This window comes from Schistocerca serialis, chromosome 7, assembly GCF_023864345.2.
Source record: "Schistocerca serialis cubense isolate TAMUIC-IGC-003099 chromosome 7, iqSchSeri2.2, whole genome shotgun sequence".
NCBI lineage: Eukaryota > Metazoa > Arthropoda > Insecta > Orthoptera > Acrididae > Schistocerca > Schistocerca serialis.
This window is the reverse complement of record NC_064644.1, coordinates 477,017,573-477,039,574: the sequence shown is the minus strand read 5'-3', so window position 1 is coordinate 477,039,574 and position 22,002 is coordinate 477,017,573. Positions and strand designations below refer to the sequence as shown.

The 22,002-nt window shown below is 42.6% G+C and overlaps 1 protein-coding gene across 1 annotated transcript in view; it reads left to right on the top strand.

Moving 5' to 3' along the window:
- The first annotated feature begins 1,926 nt into the window (after positions 1–1,926).
- The window catches only part of LOC126412386 (polyamine-transporting ATPase 13A3-like), a 419,382-nt gene continuing 399,306 nt past the window's right edge, over positions 1,927–22,002 (top strand). Inside the window, exon 1 of the mRNA XM_050081962.1 lies at positions 1,927–2,210. Coding sequence (XP_049937919.1) covers positions 2,186–2,210 — 25 coding nt within the window. The 5' untranslated portion in view covers positions 1,927–2,185. The remainder of the gene's footprint in view (positions 2,211–22,002) is intronic.

The window sequence follows — 22,002 nt, the reverse complement described above, 5'->3', positions numbered from 1 at the left end:
GGAGATCACGAATGTAAAATTAGAGAGATTAGAGCGCGCACGGAGGCTTTCAGACAGTCGTTCTTCCCGCGAACCATACGCGACTGGAACAGGAAAGGGAGGTAATGACAGTGGCACGTAAAATGCCCTCCGCCACACACCTTTGGGTGGCTTGCGGAGTATAAATGTAGATGTAGATGTAGATGTTGTTTGCGACTGAGAAATGTGTGGGAATCAACGCCCCAAGGGAACGTGTGGCTTCATCATCGCCATTTATGCTACTTCTTGAGACCTTTACGTGTTGATTTCGAGCGACGGTGTGTCTGAAATGTTTTCCTCTGGCGCCCATAACGAAACTACTAGATTTTGACGCTGGTCGTAAGGAAACCTTTTGGCAGACTCAGAGCCATAATGCAATCAGTATACAATGTTGTTGGTTAGTTTCGGTTCCATGGATCATTTTGAACGATACATGAATGCTGTAGAACGTGTTATTTTACATTCACACAGCAAATTGATTCGTACATATTGATACATCCTGAACATTGCGAGGCATTTTTATTTTTTATTGTACAAATAGTAATATATACAGGGTGGTCCATTGATAGTGATCGGGCCAAATATCTCACGAAATAAGCATCAAACGAAAAAACTACAAAGAACGGAACTCGTCTAGATTGAAGGGGGAAACCACATGGCGCTATGGTTGCCCCCCCCCCCCCCCACTAGATACCGCTGCCATAGGTTCAAATGGTTCAAACGGCTCTGAGCACTATGGGACTTAACTTCTGAGGTCATCAGTCCCCTAGAACTCAGAACTACTTAAACCTAACTAACCTAAGGACATCACAGACATCCATGCCTGAGGCAGGATTCGAACCTGCGACAGTAGTGGTCGCGCGATTCCAGACTGTAGCCCCTAGAACCGCTCGGGCACCCTGGCCGGCCTCTGCCATAGGTCAAACGGATATCAACTGCGGTTTTTTTAAAAATAGGAACCCCCATTATTTATTACATATTCGTGCAGTACGTAAAGAAATACGAATGTTTTAGTTGTACCACTTATTTCGGTTTATATATATATATATATATATATATATATATATATATATATATATATATATATATATATATATCACGTGTTCAATAAGTCGGTATAAATTTGAAAACTGAAAACTGAATAAATCACGGAATAATGTAGATAGAGAGGTACAAATTGACACACATACTTGGAATGACATGGGGTTTTATTAGAACCAAAAAAATACAAAAGTTCAAAAATGTCCGACAGATGGCGCTTCATCTGATTAGAGTAGCAATAATTAGCCTAACAAAGTAGGACAAAGCAAAGATGGTGTTCTTTACAGGAAATGCTAAATATGTCCACCATCATTCCTCAACAATAACCATACTCGAGGAATAATGTTGTGAACAGCACTGTAAAGCATGTCCGGAGTTATGGTGAGGCATTGGCGTCGGATGTTGCCTTTCAGCATCCCTAGAAATGGTTTATTAAGTTTTCGAATTTATACTGACTTTTTGATCACCCTGTATATTGCGATGTGACGTGATCGACGGACATACTACAGACACTGCGGAACACAAGTGTACAAAGCTATGTCGGGTTTTCATTTTTTAATTTCGCTACCGATCGGATCTCTAAAAAGACATAGTCCTCACACTTTCAGACGAGTATTTTCGCTGCCAAGAAGCCAAATGGTGGTACTGGTCGGGTTACCCCATTGTAGGTAGAGGAAATTGCACAAGCTGCGGCGCGGTGCATCCGCGACCAGCGGAGGGCGGCAGCTGCGCGGCTTGTCCTTGAGGAGGGCTAGGCGGTGCGGGGCCGTGCAGTTTCCCGGTTCCGCAGGCGGGTGGAGTGGGGGGCGCTCGGTGCTCGGTCGGCGGTCCGCGGGCCGGTTCTCCGTGGTCAGTTCGACAGCCGCAGCCGCCGACTCCGCGACTGCACGCCCCGACCTGCGCGAACGCACCTGCCGCTGCCGCCACCGCCGCCACCCACAACAGACGCTGTCCCGACTAGCGAGCGCACGCCAAACCTCGCCGCGCCTACCTGCTCCCGAGGTGCCGCCGCGGGCGTTATGTTTCGGTGACACACGCTACCTCTTCGGGAAAAAGAATCGATATCTCCTGATCTCTTGGGCGATCACTTGACACCGAGCGCACCGACGACAGACGACGTTCGGGAATGAATGACAACGTTCGGCATCTGAGTGAGTTATACTCCTTCAGAACCAATCTTTCGATTTTTAACCAGCTTATGAATTAAGCCCTTCGGTCATTTCGCTGCTCGAACCCGAAACCTTGCAAACTTTCGGGTTCTCATTATTTTTTTGCTCCAGGCCGCTTTCTTGTGTCTCTGTTTGTTCAGTACAAATTTTGCAACTGATTTTAAACTAATTTTCCAATGGGCTGCTGACGTCGAACTTTCAGCATAGCTCAGAACTGGATGGCGATACAATATGAACTCACTTTCTTGCCTGATGTATGGCGGAGGGTACTTTTTGTACCACTGTCATTTCCCCCTTTTCCTCTTCCAGTAGCGAGAGGTTGGCGGGAGAGCGATCGATGGAAGCCTCCGTGTGAGCACGGGCCTCTCATATTTTTACCTTCACGGTCTTTTCGAAAGACATACGCAGGACGAAGTACTATGCTGGTTGTCTCAGGTTAACATGAACTGACATAAACCTGAAATTTACCGTCTGACTCTGCTTTAATCCCATGAAAATGTGTTCAATTCGACTGAAAAATTTCACTTACGGAAGACCAAAAAGCATAAAATAATTATTTAAATAAAATATCTATTTTTAGCACAGCACGTTTTTAAATCGGACTAACAGTATAAAATAATTACTTCTAGCCCTACACAGATTCCTATCTCCATACAGGTAGTCCTGAAAATTTGTGGTTGTTTATTGTCAGAGCCATAAAAAGGCTTCTAAGATTTAAAACGACAAACGTGGAGTGCATGGAACACACAGCTGATGCTTGAATAGTTCACCCGTTACTATTATCTACTGTATGATCCAGACGTTTTTCGTTTTAAATCTGACAAGTATTTCCACTGCTGTTAAAAATTCAAAACCCAGATAATCAGAATAATCTGTATGCTCTTAGAAATCTGTATGGGGCTACGATAAATTATTTTATACTCTTTAGTGCGATTTTAAAACGTGGTATATTAAAAATTGATTTTTATGAAAATAATTATTGAAGTTTTCTGTCTTTCCTTTGTTGACTCTATATTCTTAGAAATGTGGTCCGTCTATGCAACTAAGTGAAAGTTGTTTGTTTTGTGCTACATGCATTTCGCTTCTTTTTATTTATGAAGCACCTTCAGAGGCCCGTAATAAGTTTTTGTTTTACATACATAATACAGTGTCAGCAGTATCACCAAATAGGATTTTAACATCATGAAACTTGTAGTCCAAAATGTTGTTTTTTACTTAACAACAAGAGAACAACCAAAACTGCAACAAAGCAATTTATCTGGAATCATTACATAAAGCAATTATAAAATTCGTAAAGAAATATCTATCACAGACCACTGAAGATGGTTTATAAATAAAAAGAAGCGAAACGCATATGAAACAAAAAAATATGTATACCGACTATGCCTCCAAGAATTTCATGTTCTTGTTGAGGTCAGGCAATCAGCTTTAACTTGTCAGGAAGTCTGATGCTTATCCACGCAAGTTTCATTCTTTCAGGTTAATCTGTGCAAACAAACTTTTTGAGTCTGGTGTTGGATGAGTGCACAGCCTTCACGTAACTACTTAGCATCGTCGTTTCCACTTGTGCTTGTCCAGTTATATTTTAATTCTTACTTATTGCGATTACAGTTTAGAGTATTACTTATATTCACTCAGAGAGACCAAATGTAAATATGCGCACGGGAAAAACAGAGCCCGATGTCTGGGATACCTGTTGTATTTATGCACTTGTACATCTTTACGAACTCAAAATTGTATTTGCAGTAAGTAAGAAATAAAATAATGTTTGACAGTCATAAGAGAAACGCCAATTTTACTTACCTCAGTAGGCAATGATGGCGTTTAAAAACAGTTTTATTGAACTGAAGTCAATAACTATTCCTTATTAATAACATGTTCTCTTTTGCGTTTAACAAAACAAAAAAATAGCAGAATCGTTAACCGTTTGGATCCTGAAATCGTCATTGTTAGACAGGAATTTAGTGACTGTATACTGCATTTCAGAACATAATTCCTCTGACAGTGGAACAAGTAGCTGCTTTCGAACGCACGGTTAGCACTTCCGTTGGTCCTTCATGTGAATAATTTCTTTAGGTTCTTATGCCACAGGTTTACAATCAAAAATTTCGACTTACATTTACGCGTAAAGTCTGTCGCTCTCTCTTCAGGAAAGCCTGAAATTGCATTATACTTACCTGTTGTAACTTATTTCATAGAGCTGTTAGCCTTAGCTGTCTGTCTAATTATTTTAAACATTCTGTTCCACATCAACTATTTGCCTTGCAGAAGTTATGTGATAATTTTAGGCTACTGAGACGTTTTTGAGTACAATGCGCGTCTCTGGTAAATATACATTTCAGTTTTGCGGTGTACAAATGACGTTACCGAAAAGACAAATTACATAGGTTTCAAGTTCTTGTTATGTAAAATCCAATCCAGCTACATGAGATTTTACGAGATGCCAGTATCTCTGACATATAGCTATCCTGACGGAAGTTGAAACCAAAATTTTGGTAGAATTCTGTTCTATCAAATATTAATACAAAAGCTGTCTCATTACATGATTTACACATTAAATTTTGCAATAAGACGTGTTGTTTTAATGTTAAAACATTCCAGTTATTTTTTATACATGAATATTGTTCATTATTTTATACGGATTGTAGCATGGAGACTATCACTGATCTTCATACATTACTACACATTTTCTTGTCTTCCACATTTCGTCGTTGATAGTGGTTTGTAAGGGTATATACTGGCAGCTATAAACTGTTTTGTCTTGGTCCACATCACCAGAAAACAATATCATACTGTATTAGAATTGATGTTTCTCTGTGCATCAGAGCGTATACCGCTGTGACTTCATGAGCGATCAAAACTGTGTGCCGGACCAAAACTCGAACACCGAACCTTGTCCTGCGTGGGCAATGTCAACCGAATAATATCATCAGGAACGAATGACAGCATGCATCGCAATTCCCACCTGCTAGTATCTCTCAGGGGCTCTACCCTCAGAAGGAGAGATGCAGGTTAGAATACTATTACAGTGCGTTGTATCAGAGCAAATTTCGTAATTCCACTTCGATGTTCAACACTCGTTAGGGGTTTTATTTAAACGCATTACGGCAAAATGTTACCATCACTATCGCATTTTTTAATTCTGAAATGTGGGAATTAAAGTTTTAGGCTACCATGAGTATACATTAATGTACGATAATTTCATTACCAACTCCATGTTTGAATATTTCATACCTATTCTTCTACCATTTGTAATCCTGAGAATGCAAGTTCTATCCTCAGTCAGTCGGTAACGAATCGCCAGTGGTAGAATTTCCTGCTTACTGCGATCGCCGCTTTAAATATAGTCTAAGACTAAAACTAATAAAATTAATATTATTTGTTTTACTTGACAGCCGCCCGCATGTCGTGGTCGTGCGGTAGCGTTCTCGCTCCCCACGCCCGGGTTCCCGGGTTCGATTCCCGGCGGGGTCAGGGATTTTCTCTGCCTCGTGATGGCTGGGTGTTGTGTGATGTCCTTAGGTTAGTTAGGTTTAAGTAGTTCTACGTTATAGGGGACTGATGACCATAGATGTTAAGTCCCATAGTGCTCAGAGCCATTTTGAACTTGACAGCCAACACATACTTTTTGCATTCCTTTACTTTATGCCAAGACACATTTCGGACTGTCACTATCCTGACGAGCGTGATACACGTATCATCAGAATAACGGTTTCATCCACTGCGTACTGTGGTAGCGTTCTCGCTTCCCACGCCAGGGTTCCCGGGTTCGATTCCCGGCGGGGTCAGGGATTTTCTCTGCCTCGTGATGACTGGGTGTTGTGTGCTGTTCTTAGGTTAGTTAGGTTTAAGTAGTTCTAAGTTCTAGGGGACTGATGACCATGGATGTTAAGTCCCATGGTGCTCAGAGCCATTTGAGCCATTTGAACCACTGCGTACTGAATGCCAAAACTCAATTTATTTATGCATGACAAAACCGTTACTTGGCTTCAGATTAACTTTCAACACAAAAAACTACATTAGTTGACGACATAGCGCCGGCCGGTGTGGCCGTGCGGTTCTAGGCGCTTCAGTCTGGAACCGCGCGAATCCTGCCTCAGGCATGGATGTTAAAATGTGTGTCAAATCTTATGAGACTTAACTGCTAAGGTCATCAGTCCCTAAGCTTACACACTACTTAACCTAAATTATCCTAAGGACAAAAACACACACGTAAGCCCGAGAGAGGACTCGAACCTCCGCGGGACCAACCACACAGTCCATGACTGCAGCGCCCAGACCGCTCGGCTAATCCCGCGCGGCGGGCATGGATGTGTGTGATGTCCTTAGGTTAGTTAGGTTTAAGTAGTTCTAAGTTCTAGGGGACTAATGACCTCAGATGTTAAGTCCCATAGTGCTCAGAGCCATTGGACGACACTGCGAATACTGCGCTGCATCAGTCAACCTAAAACTGTTTGTCTTATATGTAGCCTATAAAGGCGGAATATGGAGCCACAAATTACAAAACAGAAGACAGCTCCAGAATTGAAAATGCAATTGATGAAAGCTTTATACTGACTAAGACATAAACGTATTATGACAACTGTATGTGGGTCAAAACCCGAAACCTGTCTTCATAACACTATTCAAAAAGTATCTGGTTGCTGCATTTCTTCAGATAATTCAGTCCACAGCCACGCAGCTCAAGTATCATTAGCATGGATAAATTGATGGAGAACAAAAAATAAATAAAATAAAGAAATGATGCGCCACGAAGGAATTATCCAAATGGGACAGAAATCTGTAGAAGTGATGTATACGTACAGACAAACAGATGATTACAATTTCAGAAAAACTTAATGATTAATTTAAGAGAAAGAGCGTAGAATCCGACGACGTACGGCTGTGACATAAGGGTGCCAAGAATGGTGACAAAAGGGTTCCTGCTATGAAATGAAATGCCACCCCAGACCATCTCACCGATTTTTTCAAAGAAAAGTCCGCACTGGCTGTATGAATGCTTTTTATTAAATCTGCGACCGGTTTCGCACCACTTATCGGTGCATCCTCAGGCAATATGTACAAAAAATAATATAATAAGAGCTCAATAAGATACTCGATCCGCCAATTCTGAGATGTAAATTAAACTTTTAATTAGCCAGTTTTTTTAATGAAACAAGAAAGTACTCACATACACTATTTATAACATAGTAACGTTGAACACTGCCCTGTAGCCACTTCCCACCATTCACGTCCATCTGGTGAAAGCACTGCGACTTCAGGCCACGAGTGGCCTACCGGGACCATCCGACCGCCGTGTCATCCTCAGTCGAGGATGCGGATAGGAAGGGCGTGGGGTCAGCACACCGCTCTCCCGGTCGTTATGATGGTATTCTTGACCGAAGCTGTTACTATTCGGTCGAGTAACTCCTCAATTGGCATCACGAGGCTGAGTGCACCCAGAAAAATGGCAACAGCGCATGGCGGCCTGGATCATCTGGTGAAAGCGGTAGTTAAAATTTAAAAACCTTTTTTTTTTTAATTTTTTAAATGATTGGAGCGGCAATGACCTAGAAAAAAAATTAAATACGACGCTGATAAAACTCCCCTAAACACGGAGAATAAATGTGGTGGTTCTGAATGCGTAAGGCCCGGAGTACGCATAAAAATACATTGGACAGAACCTACTAACAAGTAAGCTATAGGGGTAAGGCTACCTGTTTAAGTAATCAAATTTTTCTGAAAGACCCTTGTACCACAGGTCGGTCTGCGCATTAAGTGCGGTGCGAGGGTATTTCTTCCGAACTCTGAGAATTTCAATCTCTTCCAAAACATTACGAGTGTTTCCCTTAGTTTCCAAGTGTAACACCCGCATGTTGTTCTGGATACCGGTGATAAGGGTGTTGCCCGCCCTACAAAAGCCGGCCGGTGTGGCCGTGCGGTTAAAGGCGCTTCAGTCTGGAACCGCGTGACCGCTACGGTCGCAGGTTCGAATCCTGCCTCGGGCATGGATGTATGTGATGCCCTTAGGTTAGTTAGGTTTAATTAGTTCTACGTTCTAGGCGACTGATGACCTCAGAAGTTAAGTCGCATAGTGCTCAGAGCCATTTGAATCGTACAAAACAATATCCCACCGATGCCCAGGGCGTCTGAAGACACGTCTTCGGCCTGGAATATCATTGCCTGGAGTAGAATTGCCTTCAGTGATGAGTCCCGCTTCGAACTGAGATTCGATGATCAGTGGAAACTTGTCTGGAGGCGCACCAGACGATAGTGGAATACCAATCTGGCTGTCCCCCACCATACGGGTCTACATCCATGAGTGATGGTCTGGGGTACCATTTCTTTTAACAACAGGACCTCTTTGGATCTCATCCGCGGTACCCTTACAGCACAGCTGTACGTCGACCATACTCTACGCCTCGTTTTGCTGCCCTTCATGGCGAGTGATCCTTGGCTTATATTTCAGCAAAATAATGTCCGCCCACACAGGGCGAGAGTTTGTACTGCACGTCTTGAATGAGTTAGTGCACGCTCTTCGTTATCACCATTTTCATCAATACTTCCCGAACTAGGTTCACTCTGAATCTCTGCTTATGGCTCTTCAAAATCTGAATGAATGAAGGACAAATCACTAACTTCGTTGTCACTGTTGAAAACAATATCTGCAACCTTCTGTAAACCCTTCTCATCGTCACCACGAACTACTCTCTTTGCCATATTGATTGGCTGCTGAGGTCAGCTAACATGTGACGCACACTGCTGTGCTTCGTTTTACAACACATTTAAGGGCCATGTATTTGCTTGAAACTGAGCTCCGCTTATCCACATAGTGAAGCGTGCATTTACGAGCTGAGTTCGTCACACCATTTAAATGCCGTAGTAACTTCAAGCGACTTCGGCTCGTAACTTAATGCGACTGGGCGAAGTAACACTAATGACGGCCACGTTTTAGTTAGATGTGTCATTACAAACAGCGAACACATCAAACAAGTGCTACACAAACGCAATATCATTTGTGCGGCTGGTTATCGTATGTTGGATGTAGAAGGAAAGTTAGTGTACAACGTCGCGTCGACGGCCAAGTCATAAAGACGGATCACAGTACCAGACTTGGGAAGGAAGGGGCGGGAAATCAGACGTGTCCACTTCAAATAAACCATTTGACTTAAGCTATTCAGCCAAACGACGAAAACTTAAATCTGGATGGCCTGATAAGGATTCGAAACGCTGTCCTCCGTAATACGAGTCCATTGTCTTAAACACTGTGCCATATCCTTCGCTTAAATGGAATGCTTGTCATTAGAGAGGAACATACGTACAGACACTGTATAAGAGATGAATCATCTGTATGGCAGATGCCAGCTGAAGATATCTTACGTACGACAAAAAAGCTGAATTCACAACATTTTCTTTGCGGTTAGGAATACTTTGAGAAGTTCGAGACTCAGGTAAGATTATGATGTAAGTGCAAAAAGAGCGAACACGTTGTTACATGTGTTTCATTGGGCAGTGAAATATTACCGACATTAGTCTATAGCCCTAGAGAACTTCCCACAGACAATAGCATCCTTGTAAAGGTCACTAAAGTTCTACAAGCTGTTCACAATGCAATGTTGTTAAGCCTCTAAGATAAGCAACGAAGCCATGTCCACCATCTGTTCGGGTCTGTCCGTAGTGTTGGTATTTTAAGGCCAGTGTGCACGCGACGATATTCAACAAGACTTCAGAGAGACGAGGTACTGGCAGAAGTAAAGCTGTGAGTACCGGGCATGTGTGGTGCTTCGGTAGCTCAGTTGGTAGAGCACTTGCCAGCGAAAGGCAAAGGTCCCGAGTTCGAGTCTCGGTCGGGCACACAGTTTTAATCTGCCAGGAAGTTTCATATCAGCGCACACTCCGCTGCAGACTGAAAATCTCATTCAAGACTTCAGAGTATCTTTACTCGCGCATTTTATTTACTTAAATAAAAACGGTCGTGTTCTATCAACGCCCAGCTCGTGTAGCGTAGCGCGCGACCTTGAGAGACAGGAGGTGAACCAAGCACTGGATGTATTCGCCCGCCAACTGATTGTTGTAGCACAGTGGCCAATCCGAGTGTAGTTTTAAGGCGGTTTTCTTCATCCGCCTAGATAAATAGCCGACTGTTTCTCGTCTACGCCATAGACAAGGGACTCTAAAATAGTTTAAACGTGTAAGCACTCGGAATGCTTCAATTCACAGATTTCCCTTGTTGAGTAAACGGTCACGTGTTGATATGAATGGCATGGAAATGTGTAACGCACGAATGGCGTATGCCCATCATACCAGAGACGAAACATGCTGATAATGCGTTTATACCTTCCATAAAAAGGAGGCACGTTTTGACACGTTTCGTTCTCAAACTTACATCAAAGTTCAAATCGTGTGTTTGGTCTATGTTATTCGAGTCAATGAAAATGCTACTATTTCTATTTTGGGAACAGGCTTTCGCATTTGACTTCTAACCTAAAACTTTCACAGTCCCCTCACTTTTCGTTGATAGCTTTAGTAGCTGACAGCCAGCATTGGAGGCATGATATTCCTTTGTGCAAGAAATGCAATTATCACCAATTCAAAGATTGTGTTGAACAGCACAATTGTTTACAAGCAGCATCTTACATGTAGGAGCTGATGCGCCCTTGAGTTTATGTGGATGGAAGACCAACTCATTCATTCCGATCCTTAGTTTACCGGAATATGAAACATTTACCATTTCTCAGATAAGGAAATAATGACATAGGTGATTTCTGAAGAGGTCTCAGTGAGACTGACAGAAGGTATACACCCGGAAATCCACTCTCATGCAAAATATCTGTCCGACTGATTCAATCGGCTTCTGCGAGCACTGGTCTTCAATTGGGATTCCGTACTTACTTTACTACGTTTTCGCCAGCCATTTGACCCAACAAGGGCAAAAATGTCGGGGGAACGAACGTCCTAAGGAACGCCACCGACGGCAAACAAATCCACAACAAAGGGCGTGGTCGGCGACGGGAATCGATCCCGGATATAAATAGCGGCGCTTTGCCAACAGTCTCTCAGAACGTGGCCGGAGTGCGGGCAGCGAGCACAACCAAAAAGCATCGCTCACAGCATCTGACGTCGAAGACCAACATTAAATTTTATTTTTTTAGAAAATGTCACGTACATCATCTCAATCTAAAGACTAGTGTCATTTCACTACACTCTCCATTTATTTTCACACATTTTTCCCATCGTTCTGTATGTTTTTGGTAGACATCCGTTCTGGTTAACCACCACAGTAACAATCCCAGCATACAAGCTAGTGGTTTCCCCTGGAGGACAAGTATTTGTTGGGTTTTTTAGGTATTAAATATAAAGCTGCCCTCAATCCGGAGGGTATTTCTAACAGCGCAGTGTGGTAAGCCCTTCTTTTATTTCGAGCTTTGTAGCTACTTACCCATTCCGTCAAAGGCGAACGTATAGTTTGTCGAGTACTCCAAATCACAATGCAACTTGGTCATCCTGACATACATAAACAATTACTAGAGATGAAGGAGGTGAAAAGTGACAGAGACAATCCTATGACCGACTTGCGATTGAACCCTGGACCTCTGGCATTTTAGTCTGACACTTACTCCGCGCCTCAGTGGTGCTGGTATAGCAGGTCAGCGTTTTCGAACAGGGGGCTGGCCACTCTCTGTAATAAAGAAACAGCGTAACGTTTGCGTCAGTGCTGTCAGAGGTAGCACGTAACATCCACACAAAACTGATGTCGAAAAGTAACGAAGGAACCGGTAGATTACACGAAAAGAAAAACAAAGAAAATTTAAAATTAAGTGGCAAAGTGCCAGACTACAAATACAGCAGTCTTGGGAACCTCGGCCAATCCTACGATTTTTATGTCACTTACCAATTCTTGCACCTTTGGCAATTTTTGTTTCTGTAAAAAATGCCGAGCTGCACCGTGGTACGGAGAATTTACGCCAAACTGTAGGTCTACCAATGACTGGCTGGTTAAGTCACTTCGAAGGTCGGAAGAAGGCTATGGCATACCACCTCCAACAGGACCACACCTAGCGGAGTACTGTGGTGTTCAAAACAGTCTTCGGATTGATGGCTGCTTTACTTTGCTTTACTACATTAATGGCCATTAAAATTGCTACACCAAGAAGAAATGCAGATGATAAACGGGTATTCATAGGATAAATATATTATACTAGAACTGACATGTGATTACATTTTCACGCAATTTGGGTGCATAGATCCTGAGAAATCAGTACCCAGAACAACTACCTCTGGCCGTAATGACGGCCTTGGTACGCCTGGGCGTTGAGTGAAACAGAGCTTGGATGGCGTGTACAGGTTCAGCTGCCCATGCAGCTTCAACACGATACCACAGTTCATCAAGAGTAGTGACTGGTGTATTGTGACGAGCCAATTGCACGGCCGCCATTGACCAGACGTTTTCAATTGGTGAGAGATCTGGAGAACGTGCTGGCCAGGGCAGCAGTCGAACATTTTCTCTATCCTGAAAGGCCCGTACAAGACCTCAACACGCCGTCGTGCATTATACTGCTGAAATGTATGGTTTCGGAGGGATCGAATGAAGGGTAGAGCAACGGGTCGTAACACATCTGAAATGTAACGGCCACTGTTCAAAGTGCCGTCAATGCGAACAAGAGATGGCCAAGACGTGTAACCAATGGCACCCCATACCATCACGCCGGGTGATACGGCAGTATGGAAATGACGAATATACACGCTTCCAATGTGCGTTCACCGCGATGTCGCCAAACACGGATGCGACCATCATGATGCTATAAATAGAACCTGGATTCATCCGAAAAAATGACGTTTTGCCATTCGTGCACCCAGCTTCGTCGTTGAGTACACCGTCGCATGTGCTCCTGTCTGTGATGCAGCGTCAAGGGTAACCGCAGCCATGGTCTCCGAGCTGATAGTCCATGCTGCGGCAAACGTCGTCGAACTGTTCGTGCAGAAGGTTGTTGTCTTGCAAACGTGCCCATCTGTTGACCCAGGGCTCGAGACGTTGCTGCACGATTCGTTACAGCCATGTGGATAAGTAGCCTGTCACCTCGACTGCTAGTGATACGAGGCCGTTGGGATCCAGCACGGCGATCCGTATTACCCTCCTGAACCCACCGATTCCATATTCTGCTAACAGTCATTGGATCTCGACCAACGCGAGCAGAAATGTCACGATACGATAAACCGCAATCGCGATAGGTTACAATCCGATCTTTATCAAAGTCGGAAACGTGATGGTACGAATTTCTCCCCCTTACACGAGGCATCACAACAACGTTTCACCAGGCAACGCCGGTCAACTGCTGTTTGTGTATGAGAAATCTGTCGAAGTGGCCGTGCGGTTAAAGGCGCTGCAGTCTGGAACCGCAAGACCGCTACGGTCGCAGGTTCGAATCCTGCCTCGGGCATGGATGTTTGTGATGTCCTTAGGTTAGTTAGGTTTAACTAGTTCTAAGTTCTAGGGGACTAATGACCTCAGCAGTTGAGTCCCATAGTGCTCAGAGCCATTTGAACCATTTGAGAAATCTGTTGGAAACTTTCCTCATGTTAGCACGTTGTAGGTGTTGCCACCGGCGCCAACCTTGTGCGAATGCTCTGAAAAGCTAGTCATTTGCATATCACAGCATCTTCTTCCTGTCGGTTAAATTCCGTGGCTGTAGCGCGACATCTTCGTGGTGTAGCAATTTTAATGGCCAGTAGTGTATTTACTCATCTACCTACCAGTCCACAATTTCAGATACTATTGCTGCATAATTTATGTTGAATGTGGATAATTTTTTTATATTGTCTCACGAATATCATTAAAATATTTATAGAACAAACGTATCTTTGGTACGTAAAATTGAATTTACCACAGTATCAATTAACAAATAAAATTCAGTTGTTTTGGGTTCTTACTTTTCATTTAGAGGTAGTACGTGTAAACATTAAATACGTAGTGGGTTAAATACTTGCTGAGTGCTAAACAGACGTCACTCATATCCTGTCCAGTTATATGGGTAACCATTCGCACCTACTAGAGTAAAGATATCTAATAGATCCCAAACTACAAATAAGTATCTAGAACAGTTTGTTATTTTCCACAATTAACAACCCAAAGTTCGAGATTCATTACCTAAAGCTTTCAGAAAGTCCCTATATGAAATTCCTGATATTTTTCTATTATTCTTCAAAGTAAAACTGTTAGTACAAGATGAAGATCATCTAACTCCTAGAATTTATTCTTTCACGATTAACCCCAATCATGGATTTTAGGTGAGCAAGGACGTAAACCGAACTTTTCAGAGTGTTCGTTCAAAATCTGTCACCAACGAGCAAGAGATTATATTAGGAAATACAGTTCGCAAGGAAATTACGGACGTATTTGGCGTTAACAATTAGCGATAGTATCTGTTTACCGAAAGCCACCGTAGTGTTCAGTGGATCTTTATGTGTTTGGCGTCTCTCACGTCAGGCATTCGCGAGCTCAGCTGCGGTCACGAGGAACCCTAATTACATTCGCACGCCGTGTTAGCAGTCTGCCTTGTGTGAACTGCTCGAATCTGCCAGCCTTGTTCTCGCCTTTTATTCGACAGTCATATTCGTGACATCATTTCCCATGTTAGAGAGGACTGTCCTGTATTTGCAGCGTTAGCGCTTCTGCGTGAGAAACAAGTCAATATTGTTGAAGCAAAGATGAAAGGTTATGGTTCCACGAACCTTATACCTGGAGTCAAGAACGGTTTAGATGAGGATGATATACGGGGTCTTTTGCAGAGGGTGAGCCCAGGGATTCGTATTACGTGATTTATAGATACCATAGGAGACATATAAACGGATGACCAGCTGGGAGCCGGCTGGTGTGGCCAGGCGGTTCTAGGCGCTTCAGTCTGGAACCGCGCGATCGATACGGTCGCAGGTTCGAATCCTGCCTCGGGCATGGATGTGTGTGATGTCCTTAGGTTAGTTAGGTTTAAGTAGTTCTAAGTTTTAGGGGACTGATGACCTCAGAAGTTAAGTCTCATAGTGCTCAGAGCCATTTGAACCAGCTGGGAGTACGAATCTCGTTGCATCAGAGTGGGACATCGTTCGTGTAGCCAATAATGCGATCTTAGAAGTCAAGGCAGGTGACTGTGACGTTGTCTTTCAACGAGATAACGCAAGACCGCGTGTTGCCCCTGCTGTGCTAATGGACCTCGATGCAGAGGGATTTATACTGCTGCCCAGGCCAGCACGTTCTCCAGATCTCTCGTGCACTGAAAACATCCGGACATAATTTCCCGAGAGATCGGAGTACCAGCAAATGCCAGCCATTAAGACTGATGAACTCTGACGTAGAGTTGAATCATCATGGAATGACGTACTCGTATCTGCCATACAAGCTCAGTACGAGGAATTGTTGCTGCCACAAGTTGCAGTCCTGTGAACTAAATTTCGCAACTTGTGTATCCATAAATCATGTAAAAATTCAGTCATTCAGTCATGTATTCATTCTGTCTGCTCTACTGCATCCGCACAATATGCAGAATTTCGTTATTTGTTGTCCGTTGAGGTGTTGCAGTTTTAGTGAGTAGGAATGTACTTCTAAGCTCATCTCCCCCCCCCCCCCCCCCCCCAGACAAATAAGGAGTGGAGACTCACAAAATAAGATCAGCAGCTTTCCACAACTTCATTAATCACAGATATATATATGCTTCGAATATGTTTCTGTAAACGGAACTGTGGAATACCTTCCCGCGCTAATAACAGATCTAATAAATCTGTACGAAAAAAACTCACTGATATGTTTTATGTCTGACTCCAAATTACAGAATAAGAATACATTAAATGTTGTGATGCTGTCACTTTGCCCCTGAAAATGGCTCTGAGCACTATGGGACTTAACTTCTAAGGTCATCAGTCCCCTAGAACTTAGAACGACTTAAACCTAACTAACCTAAGGACATCACACACATCCATGTCCGAGGCAGGATTCGAACCTACGACCGTAGCGGTCGCGCGGTTCCAGACTGTAGCGCCTAGAACCGCTCGGCCACTCAGACCGGCTTTGCCCCTGAGCCGAGCGGGCATCGGCTGCGGGTGTCATAACTCTGTGCCCAACCGGGACTAAAACCAGAACAATGCAATTTTACGGGAAGTATGGACTAGTCATGCCATCGGAGCACGCCTCATCGGATCGACACAAAGCTCCAACTTGTCTCAGCCTCTCGACTTTCCCCTCCAACCTCTGCAGAGGTGCTCCTTCCGACAGAAGGAACATTGCGGGTAGTTTGGCTCTCGATTCTAGGCAGAAACAGGACTGTGTTGACTTACTTCAGGGTAGGGAAAATAAAATTGGCCTTGAAAATATTTCATGCACCTTACGGTAGGCAACCAAACTTAAATGTTCTGCACCCGTGGCGGATGCCGTAAGTTGGTTACCTATCTGCATGAAATACATTCTTTAACAAAATTTTAAAAAATCAAAAAATAGCAAAGCACCCGAAGGAATTAGAACAGTTGGACGGAAATATGGCAAATGTTATGTATATGCATAGAGAAACGAATGATTACAATTTCAGAAACGCTGGATGATTTATGCAAGAGAAGAAGCTTGACGAATTGTGGAAGTCCATAATGCATTGGTCCACCTCTGTCCTTTATGCATGCAGCTATCCGGCTTGGCATTGGTACATTTGTTGGGTGCCTTCTTGAGGGATATCGTACCAAATTCTGTCCAATAAGCGCATTAGATCGTCAAAATCCCGGGATGGTTGGAAGGCCCTGCCCATAATGCTCCAAACGTTCTCAACTGGGCAGAGATACGGCGGTCTAGCTGTCCAAGATTGTGTTGAGCAAGCACGAAGAAAAGCAGCAGAAACTCTCGCCGTGTGGAGGAGGGCATTATCTTGCTGAAATGTAAGCCCAGGATGACTTGCCGTGATGGGCAACAAAACAGGGCGAAGAATATCGTCGAAATACCGCTGTGCAGGAATGGTGCCGCGGATGACAACCAAAGAAATGAAAAGAAAAGATACCCCAGACCATCACTCTTCATTGTCAGCCAGTAGGTATCCCATCGTTGTCCGGGGCATCTCCAGACAAGTCTCTACTGGTTCTCGGGGCTCAGTTCGAAGCGGTACACATCACAAGATAATTCTACTCCAGCCAATGAGATTCCAGGCCAAACACGAGTCTGGAGACGCCCTGGACGCGGGGGCATACCTCCCTGACTGTCGCACGCCGACTAGCTCGGGATTTTGACAATATGACTCACCAATTGAACAGCATTTAGCACGATATCCCTGAGGAGTATATCAAACAACTCTGTCAACCAATGGCAAGTCGAATAACTGATTGCACAATGGCCAGAGGTGGACCAGAGCTTTACCGATTTGCTCAGTTAGCAAGACTCTTTCTTTTGAATAAATAATCCAGTTTTTTTCTGAAATTGTAATCATTTGTCTGTCTGCATATGTACATCATATTATCTACCTATTACCGTTCCATTCGGGTAACTTCTCCTTGGTGCGAAGTATTTTCTTTTTCTTTTATAAATATTGCCCACCCCGTAGCTTGCTGCTGTATGTGAAACCGAGAAAACGAAGATTAGACTTCATTTTGTTCATTTCCGAAATTTGTAAAATGATATTCTCTCAACTTCAATCCCATTTATTTTCTAATCTTTGTTGGCACGACGCATTTCAACAATACGCTACCATCATCATGTATGTAACTGTTATTTATGTGTCGATTTTCATATTACATTTTCCTGTGACGAGAGAAATATTTTTTTCCCTACATGTTCAGTGAGTTTATGCTACTTCATACTGTTGCACTGTCCAGAAAGATAAATTTTCGGCAATGGCAGAATACATAGAAACAAGTTGCTTAATGAATGGTTAGAAAGGAACAAAGTACTTATAAATTTCTCATTACTGCTTGCTTCTTTTATTAATTGTAAAGAGACGTAGGGAAATCTTGTTCAGTAATAGCCTAGACAGGCAATGAGTGCTTAGCCCTTTAAAAAAATATTTAATAATTCAGTAAATGTTGGGAATCAAAATCTATAGTTCGTGCCACGATGTAAAGATGCTAGTACAAAAAATGGCTGTACTCATTGTGTATATATCATCTCGGCAGTTGAAGTATCTATTATCTCTGGAGTTGAAGGATTTTTAGCGTATTCTAGCCAGTCCATTGTACTCAACTGTATGAAACGTTTTGAAGTGGTTCTACTTTGCCTTCTCTTGTGTTGCGTGTGTCAAGTAAGTATATGTTGCCACTATATGTAAACAAAAATATTTTTGAGACTGTTTAAAGAATACAGCACATAAAATTGTGTATACTAACATAAATTAATCTTTCTGAACAGTGAACAGGGGGAACAATATTTCGCGACACAACGTCGCTGACACACGCAGCAAAATTTTTTTGCTCTCTTTACAGAAATGTGGAAAACGTCAGTCGACATAAATGACAGTTAATTACCTAATGATAGCAGCATGCTGCCAAAAACACCGTGCCGAAAACTATTGGAAAATAAAAGTGACTGAAATTGAGAAAGTGTAATTTTATAAACTAAGATTAGGGTCCAGCGTCGCGTCGACAACCACGTCGTTAGAGACGGAGCACAAGGATCGACGAGAAAAAAAATTGGCCATGCCCTTTGAAAAGGGAGGGGGGGGGGGGGGGGAGACAGCGAGATCACGGAAAATCTGTGTGTGGGTGGACGGATGGTGATCTGATCCGCCGTCATTCAGAGGAGAGCGCAATGTGGTAACCTCGCTCGTGTGCAACGTCGAGGCCAGCTTTCCTTCCTAGGGACACGAATAAGAATTGTAGCATTGTACGGCATTGAGCGACACATATTCGCCGAGCGTGCTTACTGGCATACGCATTCCATAAAGCAGTGCGAGAGTGCACACCGGAAGGAATACGGCCTTCTTATTACCCCTCCACAAGAATGCCGCACAATATACGGCAACAGAATGTAATTTTCGCGGTGTGAAAGCGAAATCAGTAGTAGACGTAGAGCCGTCTTTCGTCAGCTCACTTTCTGTCACGCTTTTCTAGTGACTACATTCCTTCGCTAAAGTGAGATTCCGGAACGTTTGCAAAATTCAAGTCTTTCATTACCTTCCCCTTAACTCAGATTCTTACCCCACCACAGATAACCGAATTCAAAAGATATTCAGGTGATGTCTGTTGCCTTCGAAACGGACTTTGATTCTGTTGACACAGAAACTGTACGCCGGCCGAAGTGGCCGTGCGGTTAAAGGCGCTGCAGTCTGGAACCGCAGGACCGCTACGGTCGCAGGTTCGAACCCTGCCTCGGGCATGGATGTTTGTGATGTCCTTAGGTTAGTTAGGTTTAACTAGTTCTAAGTTCTAGGGGACTAATGACCTCAGCAGTTGAGTCCCATAGTGCTCAGAGCCATTTATTTAGAAACTGTACATAAGAAATCCGACAATCTAAATAACAAAATCTAATTCTTGAAACGATTATCCAGTATCTAAATAGAACTTGACAGTAGAAATACCTCATCACACAGGTGTTGGGCATAGTGATGGATATACTCAATTCTTTTCAATTGTGTTCTAGAAAAAACAGTGGCAATCTGAACGAAAAATTTAATGAATACATGATTTCACCAATCAGGAAAAGGAAACAAAAATATAGCAATGAACTGTCTCGCACTTGCAGGTTACCGCTATTCTTTCTGAAAATGTGACATCTGTTGTAACAAAAATTAATCTTTTAGAAGAAATAGCCAGTAAGATCGGCTAAGGATTTCTGTAGCGAAAGGAAGAAAAAAATTAAGAAACGCTAAAACTGCACTGAAGTTTTTGAAAACAAATATTGACCAAATACAGGAGGTTAAATATCTAAATATCTTGTGGAGACGCACCAAGAAAATGGTTTTGAAAAAGATGTTATAGGGGAAAGAATTCGCAAAACGCGTAGGGCGTATGGTACAACGGCAGACGTTTACAATAAAATAATAACAGTCCATTGTAATGTAGTACTGAAGCCAGGAGGTCTATATGCAAGCGAATGTTTAGCGCTAAACTGTAATTTAGATAAATTATAAATGCTAGAAAGGCGAATCGTTAGGCAAATATTAGGCCCATGAAAATATATGGAAGGTTGAAAATTACGAAGTATCGTACAGAGTCAGTGAAAAAACAGTCTAGTTAGGGATGGTTCTTTTATTAAAATAACCGGGTTCGACCTAATTTTATGCCAACTTCAGACAGCGCCATCAGATGAAGTTGCTCAAACAGTATTCAGGGGAGCAGTTTTAATGACTGAGGTCAACTGATTGTTCCACGCATCGTCAACTTCATCTGATGGTGCCGTCCGAAGATGGCCTAAGATTAGGCCGAAGCCGGTCATTTTAATAAAATAACCATCGCGATCTAGACTGTTTTTTCACCGATTTTATACAGCTTGCAAGATCGCTGTTTCCCAAAAATTTTACCAAAACTTTAAGAAGTAACGATGAAATTTATCAAAAAATAGGAAACATATCAGAAGTATTGAGAAAAAGATGACTGGCATTTTTTTGACATTCGAAGGGAATGCAAGGCGATCAAAATAATTAAAATTATAATCAAAATAATCTTCAAATATTTATAATATAAAAAGTCAACAACAAATTATATCCACGAACTAAAAAAGAACTTACAAAAATAATATAAAAGATGAAGAAACAACTGAAAGATAAGTGTCTAGGGGAAATGTGCTGATTGTGATAGGATTCGATGGGAACCAGCGAAAAAACCTGTTCAGAAGACAGGAATAAAGAAACAGTGTAAACATATGAAAGATTACTGGAAGAAAAGAAAAGAACAACGAGTGACGAATTCAAACTTTCACGTGGTCGTAAGCTGGTCCATCCGATAAGCAAAAACAAAAAAAAAAAAAAAAAAACAAAAAAAAGAAGCGCGGGAAACTTAAATGGAAGAAAGGCAATGTTGTTGAGTAGACTTAGATAACCGATATTCGATGGAGGCTGTGAGCTAATTCTGCTGGCACCATTTTATTCAGAGAGCTACCCATCCATTTAGCAAACGCGAGAGCGTTGTGAAGATGCTCATCAGTGTCCAATGGCAGACTCTACAAGAGAGGCGTTGCACTGCATGGGGTGCTATGTGTAAAAAATCTGAGAGCGGGTTTACCGAGAAGTTTCAGACAAAATATTACTTCCCTCCACATACATCTCATAAAATGAACACAACGAGAAAAATCAGAGTAATTGAAGGTTATACGGAGGCTTAATTTCAGCCGATTTTCCCACATCATTCATCAGCATGTGAAGTGTACATATTATCTTAAAAAATCTGCGGTTCTAGGTGCTACAGTCTGGAACCGTGCGACCGCTACGACCGCAGGTTCGAATCCCGTTTCAGGCATGGATGTGTGTGATGTCCTTAGGTTAGTTAGGTTTAAGTAGTTCTAAGTTCTAGGGGACTGATGACCTTAGAAGTTAAGTCCCATAGTGCTCAGAGCCATTTGAAACATTTGAAAAAATCAGCATGGTGCAAATCACCTTTCTTAAAAGTACACCATGTATATCGTGTCATTTGATTACTGTTCGTTTCGTTTGGCCCTTCCTAAAGGCCTTGTTACGGCATTAGATAACTGATCACCAGAGTCTTAGTGAATTGTAAATCTCTTTTACCCTCTAATTTTATTCCTGGCATACAAGCAACTTAAGTTCCATAACTAAGACGATAGTTTGTAGTAGCACTGATAACTAACACATTTCTGTTCGACTAGTCAGTTGTGAGCATGCAGTGT